Consider the following 21,423-nt stretch of genomic DNA (forward strand, 5'->3'; position numbering starts at 1 on the left):
CACAGAGGCGCCCAGTGCGGGGGTAGACACACCCTTTCCCGCAAGCTGTGCGTGTGAGCCGGCGCGTCCCATGTTACTTTGGCCTTGTGGACGGCGGCTCCCTTACTGTAGGGTGCTTCACCCAAGACCCAGGCAAAGCCCAGAACTGACTCCATCCCCACCCCTTGCCTCGGGCGTGACACCACTGACAGCCTGTGGGCCACGGTGGAGCTGCCTGCAGGCTGCCCCGGGACGAGACTGTGGAGACTGGCTCTCACCTGTTCCTCTTCTCCTGGCCTTTCCTCCGCCGGGCCCGCATCTTTGCTCGGAAGAACTCGTACAGACCGTTCTGCTCCCAGCCTTCGCTGTAAGACACAGGTGTCCTGGGGCTGAACCCAAGTCTCCCTCCTCAGGGACCTTCTCCTGCCCGACAGGCCCTCCCTCTCTCGCTCGGAATCCCGAGCAAGGACCCAGCACAGAAAGCCCTTGAGGGCTCGCCTCGACAGGCTGCCCCTCGGAGGAGCCAGGCCGAGGGGCTGGGCCACCCCTGGGATGCGTCCCCAGCCCTGTGTGGCTTCCTCGCCTTCCAGGCTGGCGTTTCTCTGAACAGCTGAGCAGGGTCTGCGGGTTACCATAACGGGGGCTGAGGCACTCTGATGTAGGCAGGTAGACCTGCGCCCTGCCACACGGCAGGGTAACTGCTGAAGCGAGATCACTAGGGGAGAGGCTCTTGAGGGACGCCTCTGACAAAGCCTGCTGGGTGGCAGCTGGCTGTCTCTGAAACACACCTGCCCTGAGGTAAGCTCTTGTCTAATGTGATAAAAGTTTTTTATTAAGTGCACTGAACGTGGACATGTAAGCTGGGAGAGAAGTGGGCCCTCCTAGTCATGCTTCCCCATACCACCCCAGGGCAGAAGGTGTGACTGCTGTGAGTTTCAGGTGAAGAAAGACGCCAGAGGACAGGCTGGAAGGGGCAGCAGCCTCCCCTCCTGTTGCCGGCCCCCCAGTGGGTCTCCGGGAACGCCATACCTGTTCCTGGGCCTGTCGTGGGAGGGAGGGCTGTAAAAGGCCTCCACGGCCGCCAGCAGCCTCTCACTGGGTGGCATGGGGGGTGGGAGACGGATGTCTTTAGGATCCAAAGGCTTGTACTCGTGGTCTTCCAGCTGCAGCAGAGAACACGCTGTCACTGCTCCCTGCCGCAGCCACCCCAGGCCCATCCCATCCGGGGAACCGCAGGGCAGCAGACAGCTACCCTGGGCATCAGAGTGCCTCAGGCAGCCCTTCTTAGGAAACCCCATCCTCTTGTAGGGCTTCAGCCACACCAACGATTCAGTTCCTGAATGGGGTGGTTGAGGGCTCCACGGAAGTCAAAGGAAGCTACAGAATTCTCTACCAAAAATGCAGAGACCCTGTTTATCCAGACACTCCGTGGACCCCAGAGGCCCACCTCCAGGGTCCTGCTCTGTGCCCCATTCTCTGTCCAGCTCCTACCCCAAGGGCAGCCCCACCGGCCCCTTGGTCTTTAGCTCTCCACGCTGCCCCCGTGTGACCTGTCTCAACTTCCAGGGAGGGGCAGTAACCAAAGTGTGCTGAGCCCTGGCCCTGGCTCCCTTCCAACCTCCTCTCCTGCCCTGCTCGACTGCTGACCACCCCTTTTCTGAGAAACCCCTGTCCTCAGTCCCTGGACAAGGGGGCTTCCAAGGTCGGGACCAAGAGGACCCCCCTCACGCCCAGCCTTCTCTGAGCAGCTACCAAACCTGCAGCCCTGGATGGACGCTCAGAGGAGCAGAGGGACACGGGCCTTGCTCACAGCCACATGAGCGCGTGCGAGGTAGGGTTGTTAACTGAGGCACACCTTTCTGACAAGCTGGTCAAGTTCACTGGGGTGCAGGAAATGAGGGGGACAGGGGCCTGGGAATCAACGTCTTGTAGCCAAGTAGGAAATGGACCCTCCCCATGAACTTCCCACCTGCAGACCAAGCATACGAGGCGAAGCCTGGGGCTCAGCTCTGCAATGTTACCTTCACGAGGGGGGCCATGAGCCCAGCAGGGAGATCAAAGTAGGGCACGTTGGGGACCAGGCTGGGGTCATCATGGTTGATGTGTGGAGGACCCTGTCGCCGCATGTGAGGGGGCTGCCCATTGAAGCCATGGGGTGGAGGGCCGAAGTCAGGGTGCTGAGGCCCACCCCAAGGCGGGTGCTCGTTGATCCCAGGGTGAGGCATGCGGTGGCCGGGGTGGTGGTGAGGGGGTCCCATTTCTGCAAAACAGAAACTGCACTCAAGCCTGCTGGCAAGGCAAGATCTGGGCAGTGCCAGCAGACCTGCCCAGCACCTTCCCTCTGGCTGCTTCATTCACAGCCCCGAGGAATAGCTGGGGCTGGCAGTGGCCTATCCTGCACACACAGCCGTACCTAACAGACCTCCGGGGTAAAAGAAGGAACCACAGGGAAATCACATAACCTTCAAAGAGCCATGTTATGAGCTGAACTGTGCAAATTCCCCTGCAAATTCACTCCTAGTCCTGAGGAACTGAGGTCCTGTGAGTGGGCCCTGATCCAACACTGACTGGTATCTTTATAAGATGAGAAGATTAACACAGAGAAGACAGGGGAGAGGTCGGCTATCCATGGGCCACCAGGAGAGGCCTCAGGAGACACCAACCCAGCTGACACCCTGATCTCAGACCTCCAGTCTCCAGAACTAACTGGGGAGAATCCCTTGCTGTGGGAGGCACCCAGCCAGTGCCCGTGTTACAGCAGCCCTAGGACACTTCATGTAAGCAATAAACCTACTGGTTTCCCAGTTCAATTTACAGTCAAGAATGGATTTGAAAATCCAGCCAGCAGCAGAGTAGAAATGAAATTTTTCTAGAAAACACAGAATCAGCCAGCCCGTGTGGGAGGTGCCCACAACAAGGCTGCCAGTGTGCCCTCACCTGCCCCCTGCCTCCGGGCCTGGGCTGGGCTTCTCTGTCACCCTATGACCCCTCCGCCTGCCACCCTGGCTCAGGGCATGCCAGGTTACATGGCAGGCCAGAGAGTGAGCTGACCTTGGGGATCTTGGGACAGGTGAGGATGTGCTCACGAGCCCTAGGACGGACCCCGCCCCCCAAGTGTGATCTCACACTCACCCGCTTGAAAGTCCCCCTGGGGGTAGTCAAAGCGGTGAGGGTAGGGCGGCCGCTCGAAGGGGTGTCGTGGGGGGAAGTCGTCCTGCATGAAGCGGGGCGGGAAGCGGTTGAAGTTGTGGGGGTGTGGCGGCTGGTTGAACTGTGGGTGCTGCTGGTGGGGCGGGAAGGGTCCGCGGAAGTGTGGCGGCCGCTGCATGCGGAAGGGTGGCTCGCGCTGGCCCCCGCCCCAGGGCGGCTGCTCGTGCTGGCTGTTCCAGGGACCCTCGAACTGGCTGTTCCAGTTGGGGTCAGGCTGGCTGTTCCAGGGGGCGTCGCGCTGGCCGTTCCAGCCGGGGTCCCCGCGCTGCTCGCCCCACATGCCCTCGTGGCTGTTGTTCCAGGGTGGGCAGTGAGGTGGCCCGCCCTGGTGGTGTGGGTAGGGGGGCTGCTCAGGAGGCTGCAAGGCAAAGAGCAGAGGTGAGTCCCGGCCCTTGCCGGGCATGCAGCAGCCACTGGCCGACGTGTCTGGCTGCAAGGAGGGTGGCCGTGAGCCCAGCACCTCGAGCTGCAGGCCTGCAGCCCAGCCGGGCACGGCTGCCTGCACACCATTCTGACCCGGGTGGAGGACGTGAGGTGCCTGCCTGGAGGGGAGGACGAACGCCCGTCCGTGAGCCCCTCAGCGGCACAGGGCAGGGGTGCCTCCGCAGTGCTCCCCGGGTGTGCAGGCTGAGCCATGGGGCCCATGGCCGACCCCTGCCCTGACCACACCCCTGCCTGCCTGTTCCCCCTTCCGTCACTTCTCTGCCCAACTCGGTTCTCTCATCCTGTTTCAGCGTCTGCTCTGCCACCAGGAACTGTCTTACCGTGAGTTGAAGACAGTAAGTTCCAGAGCCTGCCCGGCTGCTGCTCTCAACACTCAATGAGCCGGGACCGCAACCCAGACTCAAGGCCAGCATGAGGCTGCCCAGAGGGCCACCTCCAGGAGCAGGGCTGGGAGGCTAGCCCAGGCCACCACACCCTCAGGTCTTTTGAGAGAAGCCCAAAGGCCAGATTTTCAATATAACAATTATTTCAAAACGTTTAAGATGCCACGTGGGCAGGCCAGACTGTGGTGTCCTACCGTGGATGGTAGGCACTGCTGGCCTTCAGTGAGGGAGCCCCACTGTTGTGAGCCTCACTTGCTGGTCCCCAGAAAGACTAAGGCACATCTGTTTCCGCATCAACAGAATGGGCAGAAGCGCCCCTGCACGAGCGGGTGCCCACGACCTGTCACCACAGGCACCCACAGGTGGGGGTCGCTTTGTGCGGACACCCGCTCCTTTGTGAAGCTCAGGGTGGGCTGGGGGAAGGGGGCCACGATCCCTTACTCGTCAGCCCACAGCTGTCTCCCTTACACACCCTGCCCTCCACACAGGGTCACGGAGGGCCACACCCAGCACAGCCGGCCCACAGGCAAGTGGACTCCCAGAGCTGGACCTGGAACGCTCTTACAGACCCAGGTCTAGACAGCAAACTGTGGGTTGCTTGCCAGTCATGCTCTGCTGGATGAGGTGCACCCGCCCTGGCCTATGAATCTGACTCCAAGGAACCTGGAGGGAGGGACAGACCAGCGTCCCAGCCCCAGAAAACGCTGCCGGCCGAACGCTTTTCACTTCCCTTTCCTTTCTAAGCACCAGGTTCTTTCTAAGGTGACGAGATGTTGACACTGCTGGTCGAACCAGTTAAAAAGGGAAGGAAACACATCACCGCGCTATACTCAACATGGTGAGCCTTCCAAGCACTCACGTGAATATGCAGCCTGTGTGACTGAGAAGCCCAGGCAACCCAAGCGCCCCGGAAGGATGCAAAGGCCCAACTTTCCTCCCCAGCTCCGTCCCCACACCTTGGGAAGATGACCACCCTCTGACCGCCCCCACCACCCCGTGTCCTGCTGCAGAATCAGTTAAAGGCCCATGAACCCACACAGGGGCCAGCACCCACCTGCCTGCCATCCACCTACCCCAGCAGCAAGTTCTAAGAGATACCTGCTGTTGGCCCCAAGGAGCAACAGGGTGAGGCTGGTCAAACCACGGGGGCTTGTTAGGTGGGATCTGGTCATGGGGCCCAGGGCCACGGGGGCCGCTGGCAGCAGGGTCCTGAACCCCTCCTGAGGCGTCATACTCGGAAGACCCGGGCATCTGGATGGGAGGCTTGCTGTCATCTAGAACCAGACAAAAGAGCAGTCAGAGAAGGGGGCGGCAGGAAGCACCCCCAAAATGATCTTCAGCAAGCACCCAGGGCCTAGCCAGGCTGGGCTTTACTGCCCAATAAAGCCTTGCTTTTTTACCCTGTGGAAAACTGCCACTGCCTCAGGGAAGGCAGCACGGATAGAAGACTTGTTCGGGATACATACTTCTCTTCTTTGAAAGCTTGACAGTAAGTATCCTTCTTATTGACTGCTATACCATGTTGATTTTAGCTTACTCAATTTTTATCATCATTTTATTAAATACACTTATTGCATCTAGCTGAAAAATCATTTATTCCCTACTGTTGTTCTGTTAGATTTTCTAATACTAAAAAAAAAGTTTTGTATTTATTTGGCTGTGCCAGGTTTTAGTTGCAGCATGTGGGATCTAAGCCCCTGACCAGGGATGGAACCCAAGCCCCTGCACTGGGAGCACAGTGTCTTACCCACTGGACCATCAGGACGCCTCAGGTTCTCTAGCATTAAACCAACCTTACACATTCCTAAGACATACCCTAGTTGATCATGATGTACCTTTTAAATCCTCTACTAGACTTCACTTGCTGAGACTTTATTTACTATTGCTCCATCTCTGCTCAGAAGTGACAGTGGATTAACATTTTTCTAAATTATTATTGCAGCAGACCCAGATCATCCTAGACTTTAAAATAATTCCTACTCTATCAGCTCTCTTAGGTACTTGACATCTTTTAAAAAATTTCTTTCCCTGCTCACGTGCATCTTGTGTAAGTTATCCTGGACTAGAAAATGACTTGGAGAGTCTTCCTCTCCATTCTCTGGGATGGTTTGTATACAACTGTCTCAGGTGTAAGGGCTGGGTTACATTTACCCGTGAAATCACCTGCCTGGTGCTTTTAAGTAGATTAGAATCTGATCCTAGGATTGGGCCTGAGACTACAGAACCCGAGCACTTCCTGGGGGGAGAAGACTGCTTTCTGGAGGCTGCCTCCTGGAGGTGGGTGCTGAGGAAGCCACGTACCAGGCTGGGTGGTTGCCGGGATGGCTGGGGCAGGTGTGGGGGCTGGGGGCGGGGCAGGCGGTGGTGGCGTGGCCTTGACGTCAGCTTCCATCTGCGGCATCTGGATCTGCTGCTGCTGCTGCTGCTGTTGCTGCTGCTGCTGGGTCAGGCTGTTGACAAACTCCTCATGTTGGGTCTTGAGAGTCTGGATTTGCTGCTGGAAGGCCAGTTGCACTGGCTGGACCACTGAGGAGTATTCAGTGATGAGGGTTGCCTGGGGTAGAGCATGGAAGCCAGCACTCAGCATGTGGGACTCAAGGTCCGAGACCCTCTGGAGCAGCACAGGGACAGCACCCAGAAGGCTGGGGCGATGCTATGGGCAGCAAGGTCCAGAGATCCAAGGCTGGCATGGACTGTCATGTAAGATTATCAACTTGGGCTTGAAAACCACAGAGCATCTCAATCCAGCCAGATTTGGTAACGATCAGTGCTGTAGTAGCTTAGAATTCCCTCACAAAGGGAGTACACAAGGATGGCCATGCCCTGGGCTGACACACACACATTAAAATCCCACCACTGACACGCATCCTAGGATGGGCTCACAGGCTATATGGCTTTGAACAAGTCACTACCTCCCTGGGGCCTCAATTTCTTCATCTGTAAAATGGGACAATAACAGAACCTAACTCTGGGGACTAGGAAACAATACAGTGAACAGGACCAGGGCGGCTCAGTAACCATGAGCTACTGCCACCAACTCAAGAAGAGAAAAGGAGGGAATATCACTGTGGTATGGTGATGTGAGCCCGTTCTTATTTAGCAACAAAAAAATGTGTGTAAAATTTTTACGAAGTCTGAGGTGCACTTTCGTCATTTGCCTCTCTGAGCATGAAAGCTTCTCCCCTGTAGGGAGGGTGGCGGTCAGGAGCATCACAGGGGGAACAGTTAACATGTGGCTTCTGACACTCAACCTTCTGACACTTCTTGATGTGCAGGAAGATGACACCTCGCGGCCTGACAATCAGGGGTGTGAGCTGTGCCTTTTATCTGGGCCGCTGTCGCTGGGGTGGCAATGCCGGAGCCACGCCCAGGGAACCAAGGAGATCTGGCCCTCCTCTCCCTGCCCTGCAACCCTGTCCTCTGAGCAGATGCCCCCTCTGAGAAGCACAGAGGGGACCCTGTGCCCAACACGATGACCATGGCAGCCTAGATTACTCAAGGTTTTCCGCACGTTCCTATCATACCTGGAGGACCAGGGCAGACGGGCCAAAGACATCCCTGAGAGCAGGGCCTACATCAGGTAACCTGGTCATGGCACGCCAGGAGACACCCTGGCAGACTCCCTTAGGGGGAGCTCACTGGCTGATGTAGAGGGGGTGGGCCCCAGTGCTGCTCCTCAGACCCCGCCTCCTGCTGCTCACCACCACACCAGGGCACCCCTGGGAGTCAGGTTTGGAAGATGCTACCAGGACCCCGAGGGCACCACCCAGCCTCCCCCTCAGGGAACAGTGCTCACCTGGTACTGGCCAAGCCCCAGGGCCGGGCTCTGTAACTGCTGGATGATGGAGTCGTCGAAGTAGCCGTTCTTCTCCCAGAGCTGTAGGAGCTGGACGTGAAGAAGGGAGAGGCTTGTCAGGGGGAGAGGAGCGCACACGCCCCTAGCCCCTGCCCCTGCCCCGCCCGCCCCACGTACCCGGGCAATCTTCTGCTGCTTGTCCTCCTCCACGGCCAAGAAGCTGGTACAGTAGATGGGTACCACGACTTTCTGCAGGGCGGCCAGCAGTTCCCGGGCCTGCTTGCGCTGGCTGTGAGGGAGAGACCTTCCGCGCGTCAGGGCCCTGGGGCGGGACCCAGCCACGCGCCCGTTACCATCGCGGCTCCGGCCACAGCCCCCTCTGCCTTCTCGGGAAACGGGCCCACAACCCGGCCGGGACAAGGGCTGGACCCCCCATGAGAGCCATGCTGGCACCCGGGCCCGAGGGACACGGACAGATGGCGGTGGGAAAGAACACAGCCCAGGGGCTTTCAGAGCACGGCCTGTCCCCCCGGCCCCCTCAGCAGCACCACGACGCTGCCCTCCCAGGGTGGCCTGAGGACTGCCACCCACAAGGGCTGGGCTGGTGCTGCTGTGGGTGCGGGGCCCAGTCCCTGCCGCTTCGCTCAGCACAGCCACCCTCTCTGCACGAGGCAGTCTGGGCTGGGACCCTGCCTTCCATGAGGGCGCACACGGGCTGTCAGGGGCCTGGGAGTCAGGTCCGCAGGATGCGGTGGCCTCTCAGCGGAGGCAGGGCGCAGGCAGGGGCGGCCGCGGGTATACTCTGAGCATGAGTGAGTGTGGGGACTCCCCAGGCTGTACGACGAGGTGTCAGAGTCTGGGAAAGAAGGGGGGCAGCTGGAGCCCCTCCCAGAGGCGAGCCCCCCCGAGGGAGCTCAGAGACAGCAGCGAGGGCCTAAGGTTGGGGGAAGGCAGTCCAGGCAGAAGGACAGGGCCGGCGGCATTGGGCTTCCCGACAGCAGGGCTCGGGAAGGGCATGGCTGCAGAGGTGCCAGAAACAGGGCTGTCTCTGCCAAGCTGCCCTGAGTCCGTGGAGCAGCTGGTGGAGCAGAAGGGCACACAAGGTTCCAAGCAGCTGCTAGTTTCCCAGCGGCAGAGAAATAAGGGAAGGTGAGGCAGGGAGCGCAGAGTGGAAGCGGAACTGCCCACATGGCCCAGGAAGCAGGGAGTGGTGGGCCAGCTGCGTGCGGGCGGAAAGGGGCAAGAGCCGGGTCTGAGCCTGCTGCCCTCATGGGAGCTGTCCCTTCAGCCAGTCAAGTTCAAGGTCAAATGTGGCAGCCAGTCTTCACAGCAACAGGCTAGCTTCACTAGCCCCGTGAGCTTCCACCTGTCTTTGACCCAAGCATTGGTTTTGTGACTTAACCTTTGTCGTAAGACATCAGAAAAGCCGTGAGGAAAGACATACTGGTGCGGCCTTAGGATGGCTGGGTGGAGAGGAGAGGCAAGTCTCTAGACTGGGACACAGGGTTAGCCAGGAGGCCCCATGGGAAGATTCCTGAAGCAGAGTGCAGTCAGGGCAGTGGAGTGTGTGTAGACCAGTGAAGAAAAATGAGCGGCAGATATGAACAGGGCAGCTGACAGACACTGAAAAACACGCAGAAGCTGCCCTGAAAGCAAGGTGCAAGGGGACAGTGGGCTCAGGTGGGGTGTGGGGTCCAGGCTAGGGGCTGAGGGGTGTATATGAGGGGAGAGGGGACGGCTGTCCTCCCCGTGGGGGGCTTGTGGTTCACACCAACCCTCTAGCAGAGGGATCCCCGGCCCCGGAAAGGCTGGGCTCCTGCGGGCAGAGCAGCGGCTGGGGGCGGAGGAGCCGGGTGGCGGGCGCTCACCAGTGGTGCAGCACATCATTGATCAAGTAGATGAGGTGCAACCGCAGCTCGAAGTGCGCCCCGTCAGCCGTGATGCGGTTGCGGAGGTGGCCCGCCATCAGCTCGCAGTGCGGCGGGGACTTGGCGTTGCTGAACATCCAGTTCTTCCCGGCCTGCAACAGCCAGGACAGCGGGTGAGGCAGGGCCGGCTTCCCCAGGTCTGAGGGTGCGCGGACGCCCGGGAGTGCCCAGGAATCTCCACCCACCTTCCCTCTGTCTCTTGGCGGGGGAGCCCACGGAAGTACTCAGGCAGGAAGTGGAGGGAGAAACGGGGTGCCCCGAGAGTAGCCCCAGCCCAGACAGGTTGCGGGAGCCCCCACCTCGTCAGGAGCAGCAGATTCTGGAGTCTGCCCCGCCCCCCGCCCCCCTCTCACCGAGATGGCATCCTTGGTGCAGGTATCGATGATGGGCTGCAGCAGGTTGTCAAACTCGGTCATGTCCAGCTGCGTCTCCTCCAGGAGCTTCTGCATCTGCTGCTCCAGCGCATGGGCCACGGCTGCTGTTACCTGCTCCTGGAAGGCCAGGTGAGGCCGAGACGGCATGAGGAGGGACCCCGGCCCAGGAACAGCCAGGCTGGCCCAGCCGTGCCCTGCCCCCAGCATTCACACTGGAAGCCTAAGAAACGCCCCGGAGAGTCAGGCCACAGTACAAGAGTAGGCAGAGGGTGAAGCCAGGCAAGACATGGGGAGACGATGCCCCCCCCGAGGTGACAGACCCGGAAGAACAAGGAACCTCTGCACGTGAACTCACCAAAGAAAGAAAGAAAAATGAGCAGCGGGTGTGAACAAGGCATGCAAAGGACGTGCACAAGCAGACAGCAGTCAAATAAAAGCAGAGCCATCTCGCCGGAAACCAGGAGTCCACAATGAGAAAACGACGCCAGGCTCCTGCCCATTAGATTGGCAGACTGAGATGCGGCTGAGACCCGCGCTGCTGGGGGTCAAGCGGTCAGCCCAGGGCTGGCTGAGGCGGGACTGCCCGGTTTGTGAAGAGCTCCATGTGCAAACTGAGAATGAACACTCTGGAATGTTTTGTTTCCAATACATCAACTTGCGCCTCAACCCCAGTAATCAAACCGAGGCTGGTGCTTCCAGTGTCCTTTAATCCATCTTACGTCTCGGGCAGTTCATCCTCCTATGCCTGGCCAAAGCACCAGACTGTGACGCACTGGGACAAAAGGGTCCACCTCACAAGAGCCTCTCCTAACTGGCAAGAACTGGTGCCACTGGCACCAGAGGCCATCTGGCGTTCTCCGTCACACCATTTCCTACGTGCAGGCTCACTTGTCAGCATCTGCTGCAGCGTGATGGGGGCATGTGTCAAAGCCTACGCAATGAGTTCACTGGGAGGGACGCAACCTTAGGGTCTGGCGTGAGGGGCTGAGCTAAACACCACAAAGGTGGTGGCAGCACTGGGAGCGCTGACCGTCTCACACCAAGCCCCGGGCAACGGGCCAGGCCCGTCCGCAGTGCCGCCACCTGCTGTCAGCGCCAGTGCGCACATGCGAAACCCGAGGCACAGCGGTGAGTGCTGGGTGCCCCTCGGGAGAAGGGGCTGGGCGGGAGGGGCGGCCTGTACCTGTCTGAGGGCCAGCAGGTGCTGCTCCTGCTGCTGCAGGTTCCACTGGCTCTGCTGGATGAGCTCGTCCATGGACGGGGTGCCCTGGGCTGGCGCGACTGGTGCAGCAGGGGCCAGCGGGGGCTGGGGCAGGGGAGGCAGGGTCGCAGCCGGTTCCAGCTCCGGGGCCTGCTGCTTGCAGATGACTGGCAGGAGAGGAGGAGAGACAGCCCCTGTGAGGAGGTGGTGGGGGTCCAGGTATCCCCTTGGCAGCCACTTGGGCAGCTCCCCTCTGTATACCCAGCCCCCAGAAGAGGACCCCTGTGACCTGTCCCAGCTACGTTCACCCTGTCTCATAGGGCCTGGCCCTGGGGCCCTTCCACTCGCCCTCTCCTCGGAGACCTTTGGGATGGTGATCTCTCCACTCTCCAGCTAACACCATCTGGCCTTGCCTGTGGTCCTTTGGCCCAGAAGCCCAAAGCCACCCTCTTCCACCCTCGGCTGGGCCTGAACAAACAGTCCCTCCTCAGGGGCTCTCTTGACTCCGAGCATCCTCGCCTGCTGTCCCCCAGTCTACTCTTCCCTTTACAGATATCAAAGCTACCGAGCCTCTGGAGGGCCAACCAGAAAGCCCACCCAGCTGCAGCCCCGCAGAAGAAGTGCGGCAGCGAACCGACACACACGGTGGCCTCCCCACACTGGGCCCCTCGCCTGTCCTTCCACAGACTCTACTCTTCTGCATTCAGGGTCAATCCAGATTGAGGCAGTGTAGGCTGCCCCATCCTGCTGGAAGGAGACAGGATGGGCAAGTGCAGGCCCCAAACCTTGCCAGATAAGACAGGAAGGGAGGACTTGGGGAAGGTCCCTGGACAGATGACATCCCCCTCTGCCTTTGGGCCTCATCTGGTCTGAACAGGACCATACTCTGCTGGCGCCCTTCTGAGTCCCACCCTCAGGGGGTCAAGCCAAAGAAAGAACAGTGGGGTGGAGCGTGCTGCCCAGGGCCCGTCACAGGGCGCCTAGATCTGAGGTGGGCCTTCCGGTCCTTGAACCCAAGGGCACCCCATGGGATCACCCCGACGTGCAGTCTGGATCGCGCCCCTCGCTGCTTCAGCAAATGTGTCCCCTTGCTCTCTTTCATTTTCTATCTTTACTGGCTCCGCCCATTAGCATCTAGTCATGGTGGAGTCTTCGATCTTTACAAACTCCCCCTTCAGCCTGTGCCTCCCCATCCAACAATTTTACAGCCAAAGTTCACCTTCAGTTCTTCTCTCCTTTATCTCAACCCACAGAGGCCTGGGCTCTGCCTGCCCACCCCATCCCCAAAGCCACTGCAGCCATCCCCACTCAGCCAGATGGCCCCATCTCGGCTCCTTGTCGCATGTGGCCGGCGTGGCTGTCCCCTTCCTCTGTCCGACTCTTACACGCTGGATGCCTGGACTGTGAACTAAACTCTCTTCTCTGACCAAGCCTCCAGGGGAACGTGATGTATTGCTGTGGCTGCAGTTACAGTCTGCACTCTACGACAGGGAGCCTCCAACCCTTGGCCTGTGAGGAACCGGCCACACAGCAGCAGGTGAGCAGTGAGCAAGCAAAGCTTCATCAGTATTTACAGTTGCTCCCCATAGATCCCATTATCGCCTGTGCGCCGCCTCCTGTCAGATCAGTGGCATCACTAGAGTCTCACAGAAGCATGAATCCTACTGTGAAGCACGCATGTGAGGGATCCAGGTTGCGAGCTCCTCATGAGAATAATCTAACGCCTGATGATCTAATCATGGTGCGTTGTATAATTATTTCATTATATATCACAATGTAATAATAACAGAAATAAAGTGCACGAGTATAAGGCACTTGCATCACCCCAAACCAGTCCCCGCCGTCCCCACTATCGTTTGTAGAAACACTGTCTTGGTTTGGGGAGCACTGCTCTATAACCCCTGAATCTATCAGTGGCACGCTGGCTCCTCAGGCTCTAGGTCTGATCACAGGCCACACAGCCACTGCTTTCCGCAGACGCCCCACACAGGCACGGCGTCCTCTCCCCCTGTGCCCCACCCCGCCCAAAGCCCACTCCTGAGCCATGGCTGGCACAGCCTCGCCCACCGACCCAAGACAGAAGCGAAGCTCACATGCCTCTCCCCCTCGCACCCCACGCTAACCAGCCGCCCCGCGTAGCCAAGCCACCCTTCTGGGTCACACAGCACTCTGTGTGCCGCCGTCACCGCCATGACTCTGCCTTGACCCACGTCACCCCAGGAACTGGTTTCCCGAAGCGCAGTCCTGCCCCCATTGCTCTTCTCTACCCCATGGCCGTACTGCTGCTGATCCAAGTGCGGTCCAAGGGCCCAGTCCCAGGTGACACCGAGACAAGCACAGAAACAGCAGGGGAGTGTTTGGGCACTTTTACGGCAGTTTGATGTTTCCTAGTTTACATTTTTGGGGGGCTGTGCCGTGCAACTTGCGCAATCTTAGCCCCCTGTCCAGGGATTGAACCCGGGCCCCGGCATTGAAAGCACTGAGGTCCTAACCACTAGTCCACCAGGGAACTCTCATAAAAGTTCACATTGTTATGTACTTTGCAAAACTGTACTTTCTGCAACAGATCGGAAAAAAAAAAAAAACCAGTTTGTTTGTAGGGTGTAGGAGTCTGTAGGGTGTAATTCCTGAGCAGTCCCGGGACTCAGTCTTCTCAAACCACCAGGCTGACTACATAGTGGCTAGCCCTGCTCCAGAACACAGTACTGACACCCTGCTAGAGCTTCCCCAGAGCTTCCAGAATTTCTAAGTCCTTTGCAAGCCAGCCCTCCCTGCTCTGCACCCTCACTTCTGGCCACTCCAAGAATCACTCATTCTCTGGGCTTTGGGAACCCTGAGCTTCTGTTCCTACTACTCCTCAGCCCCTCCTAAGGTTCCACCTTCTGTCTGAACACTCTTGTCTCCTCAGTTTCTACTTGGTTAACTCTGTCACAGACTTTAATGGCAATGGAGATACTGTTACCTGCAGAAAGGATTCCCTGAGCCCCGATCTCCACCTGCTAGAAGCACCCCAAGCTCCCCACATTATGGCACGAAGTCCCAAGCCACCTCCTACTGCTGACTTTCCAGACAGGGAGTGGGCTCCCCTTGAAGGAGAAGCATCTCTCGCCTCATGGTCACTCGAACCCAAACACAGTCCTCCCTTGCCCAGTTGTATCACCCACATCAATATCCAACTGGCATTTCGGTTGCGGTATTCTACCCCTTAACCCTAGCTGTCTCCAGGCCCATTTTCTCTACTCAGCTCACTGACTTAATCCAGACCTTATCGCCAGGGGCCGGCCTCACTGGTCCTGGTCTCCATTCATGCTCCCTCCAGCCTGTCCACCACACTGGCCACACAAACCCAACCCACCTCTTCCTTGTTTCAGCCTCTCTCGTGGTTCCCTCCTGCCTATACCAGGGGTTTCGAACCTGATGGGTTTAGGCTAAGGAATGTTTGCTCCAGAAACACATAGGTAAGTGGGTACATTTTGCCTACAATTTCAGGCAACAGATCTCTCCTAATCACATTTCTAACCTAAACAGGCAAGACTTCCTTGATGGTCCAGTGCTTAAAAATCAACCTTCCAATGCAGGGGATGTGGGTTCGATCCCCAGTCAAGAATATCCCATATGCTGCAGGCAACTTAAGTTCTCACAGCACAACTACCGAGCCCCTGAGCTCTGGAGCCCACGAACCACAACTAAATATACATTAAAACAAACAAAAAACCTAAACAGGCACCAGAAGAACCCCTGAACAAAGGACGAAAACCCAAACTTCCCCCCGGAAATGTTCCCACTCCAGAGCAAACTCTTCTCCTGTCTTCCTGCAGGAAGGTGCCCTGCAGGATCTCTTACGCTTTGGTTTCTCTCTTGGCTCTCAAAACACACTGTGCCTGTTCAAGCCATGTACTTTTGCCATAAGAACACCTACCATAGGCTACCTATTAGGCACAATAATGTCCCAAACAAGGTCTGGTTGGCCTCAAGGAGCCTGTAGTCCAGGGAGCATTCACCTTCCAAAGCCCAACTGCTTAACAATCTAAAAACACAACGGTATCTAGAAGCTAGGGATTTGCTATTGAACAAGACAGAAGTGAGCTCAGGGACTATCTTTCTGGTGTCTATATTTCTTATTCACAGACTAGCTGTGATAAGAAATTCCATCTTAAACTCTTTAAGGCCAAGGCCGGGTTCCTGAAGCACAAACCAGTGAACGTAAACAGTTGCCAAGTAGTAAAGTCCACAGGACAATTCATTTTGATCTGGATTGCAACCACCAGAAATGCACAAAAATCTTGCTGGACTCCCCAGAGCCCGCAAAGAGGGCTGGATGGTATTTGTCCAGAGGGTCCCACTCAGCCTTGCTTCTATCACTTCCTCTCTGTGAAACATTGAAGCACTCTACTCGGTGACATCAGTCATCATGTTTGCAAAACAACAGGAATCCCTGATTCTGAGCCCAGAAGGAAGGTCAATAACCTCGTTCTCCATGACACTCGGACCTTGCAGCCTCAGGGCTGCAGGACTCCACGAACAGCGGAAAGGATCATACATGCCGAACTAACCCATTTTCACAAAGAAATAGCATGCGACCCCAAATAAGGCATTTTGTGGTAGAGCCCGAGATGGAATCGGAGAAAGGAAGGGCTAGAGGGGGAGGCCTGAGAGCTGGAGAGAACTCACGCTGCTGCTGCTCCAGCGCCAACTTGCACTTGTAGTAACTGTAGAACTCTCCTCCGAACAGAAAAGAAAATTTCGGGTTGTCCTTCTGCTTCTCCATCGTCATCTTTTCAAACTCGGGCCCGTTTCGAGCCACGAACTGGGCCAGCTTGTCGATGACATTTCGGAGCTCCTGGTCTGGAGGACGGAGAAAAGGCCACACGGGGCGTCAGCGAGGACCGCCCAAATCCTGGGGCCCCGGTTTTCCAGCCCGCGTCCGCCAGTCGGGGTCCCAAGAGGTGGGCCCCGGAGAGGCCGCCCTTGTACGGGTCCCGATAGGGGCCAGAAGCGCGCCGGGAATGCGAGGACCAGCGGGAGAGGCCGCAGGCAAACCCGGGAGGCCGAGCCCCGCCCCTTCCTAGGCCCGGGGACCCTAGGAGGCGAAGCGGGCCAGCTGGGGATCGCGGGGAGAGATCAACGGGCCCCGAGTCGGGGCTGGGCCTCACCGTCTGGCGGCAGCGGCATCTCCATGGCTCCGGCCGCGGGGAACGTCCTCGGGCGCCTCACGATCGCCCACCAGGGCCGTCTGCAGAAGCCGGCCGGAAGTGGCGCGAGGGAGCCTTTTACGGCTGGCCTAGCGCGCTGCTTCCGCCCGCCACTTACGGCCGTCGCCAGGAAACCCCGGAAGTGAGGGCACGGGGCGGGCGGGAAGAAAGCGCGTGGCTGAGCGCGCGGGAGGGGCTAGCGACGCGCACGTGCGATGGCTTTTCCGCGCATGTGCAGAGTGGGCTCCTGTTGCGAGACGCTGGGCAACGGCTGGGACGGCGCGGACGGCCGTTACCCGCGGGCGGGCTGTCCGCATTACAATCCTGGGGCTTGACTGGCTGCGTTCTCCGCGGGAGTAGGGAACCTGGGGAATTCCTGCCCATGTCAGGGCCTCATTTCTCCTCGCGGGGCCACGGTGAGGAAAATACGAGGTGAGGTACGTCGGGAGGCGCCTGTCACATCCCCCCTGGGCCCGCCCGGAGGTAGAAGCCGAACCGGGAAGCTACGGGCTTCACAGGGATGGAGCTGGCTTATTGAGGTTCAAGAGATCCTTCATTTCGGTTTCTTCTCCTCGATCCAGCGGTTTGATAAGACTTTAAGGCGAGGGAAACCCCCACCTCCGCCAGCCTCCGAGTGCGCCCCCGTTTTGTGCAGTCGTTTAAGCAGCGGTGATCGAGCGAGCGCCCAAGACCTGCGGGTGCTGGGCCCTCTACACCGCGAGTCCAGAGGCCACGGCGCCATCCTGAAAGATGCAGTTACAGTGCTTCCAAAACGATGATGTTAATGTATGCCAACTCTGGGGAAAGGTAACAAGCAGCAGTATGCGTTCAGATCAGTTTAGCCGCTCAGTCGTGTCCGACTCTTTGCAGTATGCATCAGAGACATGTAAACTGTGGACTTGCCCGGTAATCTGACGCTCTTGAGATAGCTTTGTTTGCATTAATACTTGGTTGGCTATACGGTATCTTATTTTGTGGAAATGGATGTCTGTGTGTTTTAGATACGATTTTGTTGTTTCGTAATTTCTCGCTTCTGACGCTTATGGTTTGTCTCCTGTACTCGAGATATTGACTTAGACCAGAAGCCGGCAAGTTTTCTATAAAGGGCCAGATAGCAGGTATTTTATAGGCTCTGATGGCCAAGAGCCAAAAACGAGGCTTTTATGTAGGTGCTTATATAACCAGAGGTAAAAACGTCCAGAGTTCTTGTTGGTGGAATATAAAATATAATAATTGAGTACAGTTTTAAAAATATGGGTTTAATGAGAAGAATGCAGTGCTCTTTGGAGATTCCAAGGCAGTCTTTGCTGTCCTCAGTTGATTGCAAATGTTAACCTGTAAAGACCATCCTTGGCTCACAGAAAGGCAGCTTGGATGTAACTTGTGGATAAAACAGTGAACAGGTCCAGCCTAATCTCTGCTCTCATGAGCCTACTGCCAAGATAGGCAAACCCCATAAATCAGTAACAAATATATCACCTCAAAGGTGTTACTGAGGAAAACCAAAGGATATGAAGACTGTGTTAAGGGAGAAGGGCAGTGTCTACGCTGATAAGGTTATCTGAGAATGCCCTTGGGAGGTGAGGTTTGATTGAGATCCCCACTCCGGAACCAGCTACGTGAACACTCCAGGCAGAGGGACTGTCAAGGGGATGTTCTGTTTCATATAATGCTCAGAAATCTGGATAGTGTGATTGCTCTGTATCAGTCACGATCTGTATCAGGTAGCTTTAACCTGGGGTTTCTCTAGTGGTGCAGTGGTTAAGGGTCCACCTTGCAGTGCAGAGGACATCAGTTAAATCCCTGATCTGGGAAGATCCTCCGAGCCATGGGGCAGCTCCGTCCCTGCGCCACATCCACTGAGTCCACGAGCAGTGGGGACTGTGCTCCTCGAGAGAGGCCACAGTGAGAAGCCTGTGCAGTGCTACTGGAGAAAGCCTGTGCGCAGCAATGAAGACATGGAGCCTGTGACCCACGAGAGGGCCACAGAGACAGCCCTGGCACAAATGTGTGTTTCCATGAGATGAAAATACACAGCACTCACCAAACTCGTAACAGATCTCTGAACCGAACAGATTGCATCCTTTTTCTTTTGTTGGCTGCTCCGGGGCATGTGGGATCTTCGTTCCTTTCCAGGGACTGAACCCGTGCCCCTGCAGTGGAAGTGCAGAGTCTTAAACACAGGACCAGCAGGGAAGTTCCCATGTGGTCATCTTTAATGACTGCATAGGACAATGTGGTGTGGATTTACCGTACCTTAGTGAAGCCAGTCTCTGGAGTCTCTTGGGTTAGTTGTGCTTTTAAACCACTGTTAAAAGTTTTAGCTTGTACACAGGTGTTGAGGTCAGAGGGTTTGCACTTTCAATGCTGATGTTGCTTAGCTATCACCAAAAAGGTTGTATACCCTGACCACTGTATCATACATGCATCTCATAGTGTTTAAAATGCTGTTTGAGACTGAAAATTTAAGCATCACAAAGCCTCCTCCAGGCTTATTTCAGTGGGCCAAATCAGAATCCACTTGTCAGGAGAAAGCAGGAGAGAGACAGTTGCTAGAAGTCGAGGCTGCTGCAGACGGAGATGATCTTCAAGAACCTAGAAACAGAACTCTTTAAGAAAACAAGTAAAGTGCTCACTCCTTGGTGAGATGAACTTGCTGAGGGGACCCATGTAACAAAGGCAAGAATTTAAGACCCAAATGCATGCCCATTTTGGTCCTGCAAATGTGCTGGGAGGAATTTATCCTAGATCAGAAGCATGTGCTATGTTGTGCACTGCAAACTTATCCCATTAAAATATTACTTAAGGTGCAGCAATAGGGGTTGGGTAATTGTAGCACATCCTCCAATACCATATACAGCAGACAGAATCAAGGAGGAACATTCAGTAACACTGGGAAGTGCTACTAAAACGCAGCTTACTAAATATGGGCAATATGCCACATTTGAAGAAAGTACATATATCCTTCTTAGAGGCAACTGCTATGTCCAGCTTCTTGTGTACCTTTTCAGAGATAAACTGTTCACAAGCACCTTTATATCTATATAAAACAAGTTGTTTTCTCTGTCCCCTTCTTTTTGACCTCTGTATAGGTTATCTTTTGGCTTTAATATTTTTTTCCAAACTTAAAAAATTATAGACTATAAAAGTTATTAAAAAAAAGTAGTGGCTGACAGAGGAAATCTAGGCCCATCTAGATCCATGGTTTCAATAAAGCCAAAGCTTTGTGTGGCTATAGCCTCATCTTCTGCAGTAATTGAACGCTATGTGGTCAACAGGCTGAAGCCACGGCAGGAGGAATGTCTTGGAACTGAGAAGATCCTTTTGTGTCCAAGACAACAAGCATTCCTTGGGCCTGATTGCCTGTCACCAAACCAACCTCTGGTCACAAAGGAGCTGCCCTTGGGTGACAAAGGAAGATTCCTGTGTCTGGGAGAGGACATCTCTGAAGAGGGGTTCCCGCTCTGGTGTCCGAGCAGGGAGGCCAGCCCTGAACCTGGCTCTCTGCCTGACTCACAGGACAGTGGCGCCATGCGTGGAACTGCCGCAGACAGCTGCAGAGCTGCTTGGGTCACCTGGACATCAGGGCTCCTCCAGGTCTTCCTGTCACAGGGGGCCCAGGTGAGTGAAATGAAAGGGTGTATCTCTGTGTGGGGCAAAGATGACAAAAAACAAAACTGCTCCCTTTACTGAGGCTGTTGTGCAGGACAAAGGGCCTTGGGCTTGGAGTCTGACACTCGGGTTCCAGCCCTGTTCAGTGGGCCAAGCCTGAGATTATCTGTTGCCATTTCCCTCTGTAGAATGGGGCTAATATCTGCCTCTTGGGTTCTGACAGTTAAATGAGACATACGTATTAAAAAATGTGTGGATAAAATATTCTATGAATTGAAAGTGCATGTCAGCACATTCCCTGCCTCTCAAATAACCCTGCACTTCAGCATTCTCCACCTCTAACACAGCAAATCTGTGCTCCTTAGTCACACATCTAGAAATTGAGCTGAGTGCTCAGAGGGCAGGAGGCTTATTTATCTGTTTCCTGTTTTTGGCACCACCTAATGTGACGAGTTGACTCACTGGAAAAGACTCTGATGCTGGGAGGGATTGGGGGCGGGAGGAGATGGGGACGACAGAGAATGAGATGGCTGGATGGCATCACCAGCTCGATGGACATGAGTTTGAGTGAACTCCAGGAGTTGGTGATGGACAGGGAGGCCTGGCGTGCTGTGATTCACGGGGTCGCTAAGAGTCAGACACAACTAAGCGACTGAACTGAACTGAAGCCTGGTAGGCTGCAATCCATGGGGTCGCTAAGAGTCCGGCACGACTGAGCGACTTCACTTTCACGCACTGGAGAAGGAAATGGCAACCCACTCCAGTGTTCTTGCCTGGAGAATCCCAGGGACGGGGGAGCCTGGTGGGCTTCCGTCTATGGGGTCACACAGAGTCGGCCACGACTGAAGCGACTTAGCAGTAGCAGGAAGCACTCAGTAAATCACTGAACAGAAGGATGCAAGCAATTTTTAGGAGAAACTTAACTATCCATTGCGATGAAAGGAAATTCTCTGTTGGCAGTGATTTCTGAGTGATGTGGGGGGAAATGGGATTGGAGGCAGACTGCAGTAGCTGTGTGATCCTGGACAAATGACTTAACCCCTCTGGGCTGTTTTCATCTGTATCAAGGCAAAGGGTAACCCTTTGTGGATTGTGTATGAAAAGCCCACATGTATCAGGTACTCAGTATTATCTATTATTCCTTCACACAGATGCTGCGTAAGCACAGCTGTTGCAACATTCTTGGATTTTCCATGTTACTGTGTTCAATAAAGGCATGTCATTAACTGTGATGCTGTGATTTCTAGTTTTATCCTACTGTCTCACAAATCCATAAATCACACATCTAAATTTGGGCTCAGAAA

General features: G+C 56.0%; 1 protein-coding gene and 1 long non-coding RNA gene across 4 annotated transcripts in view; one reads left to right on the forward strand and one right to left on the reverse strand.

Annotated features, from left to right (window-relative positions):
• CHERP (calcium homeostasis endoplasmic reticulum protein) overlaps positions 1-16,620 on the reverse strand; it is a 19,229-nt gene extending 2,609 nt beyond the window's left edge. The window contains exons 1-13 of one of the 2 annotated variants that reach the window (XM_055429863.2): positions 16,469-16,620; positions 15,987-16,160; positions 11,298-11,482; positions 10,094-10,231; positions 9,681-9,832; positions 7,990-8,101; positions 7,813-7,902; positions 6,318-6,570; positions 5,115-5,290; positions 3,112-3,547; positions 2,001-2,239; positions 1,009-1,142; positions 258-344 (exon numbers count right to left, since the gene is read on the reverse strand). In XM_055429863.2, coding sequence (XP_055285838.2) covers positions 258-344; positions 1,009-1,142; positions 2,001-2,239; positions 3,112-3,547; positions 5,115-5,290; positions 6,318-6,570; positions 7,813-7,902; positions 7,990-8,101; positions 9,681-9,832; positions 10,094-10,231; positions 11,298-11,482; positions 15,987-16,160; positions 16,469-16,493 — 2,201 coding nt within the window. In that variant the 5' untranslated portion in view covers positions 16,494-16,620. Of the gene's footprint in view, positions 1-257; positions 345-1,008; positions 1,143-2,000; positions 2,240-3,111; positions 3,548-5,114; positions 5,291-6,317; positions 6,571-7,812; positions 7,903-7,989; positions 8,135-9,680; positions 9,833-10,093; positions 10,232-11,297; positions 11,483-15,986; positions 16,161-16,468 lie in introns of both variants that reach the window. The other variant, XM_055429862.2, reaches the window with a different exon arrangement.
• A 96-nt stretch (positions 16,621-16,716) lies between these two features.
• LOC129558042 (uncharacterized) lies at positions 16,717-21,351 on the forward strand. Of its 2 annotated transcripts, none has more exons than XR_008686375.2 (3): positions 16,717-16,944; positions 19,786-20,128; positions 21,271-21,351. It is a non-coding gene; the product is annotated as an uncharacterized LOC129558042 (long non-coding RNA). The 2 variants fall into 2 exon arrangements; XR_008686376.2 differs by having other exon boundaries at positions 16,717-16,939.
• The last annotated feature ends 72 nt before the right edge of the window (positions 21,352-21,423 follow it).

This window comes from Moschus berezovskii, chromosome 8 (assembly GCF_049115385.1).
Source record: "Moschus berezovskii isolate FMDL1 chromosome 8, NW_MosBer_1.0, whole genome shotgun sequence".
Classification (NCBI taxonomy): domain Eukaryota; kingdom Metazoa; phylum Chordata; class Mammalia; order Artiodactyla; family Moschidae; genus Moschus; species Moschus berezovskii.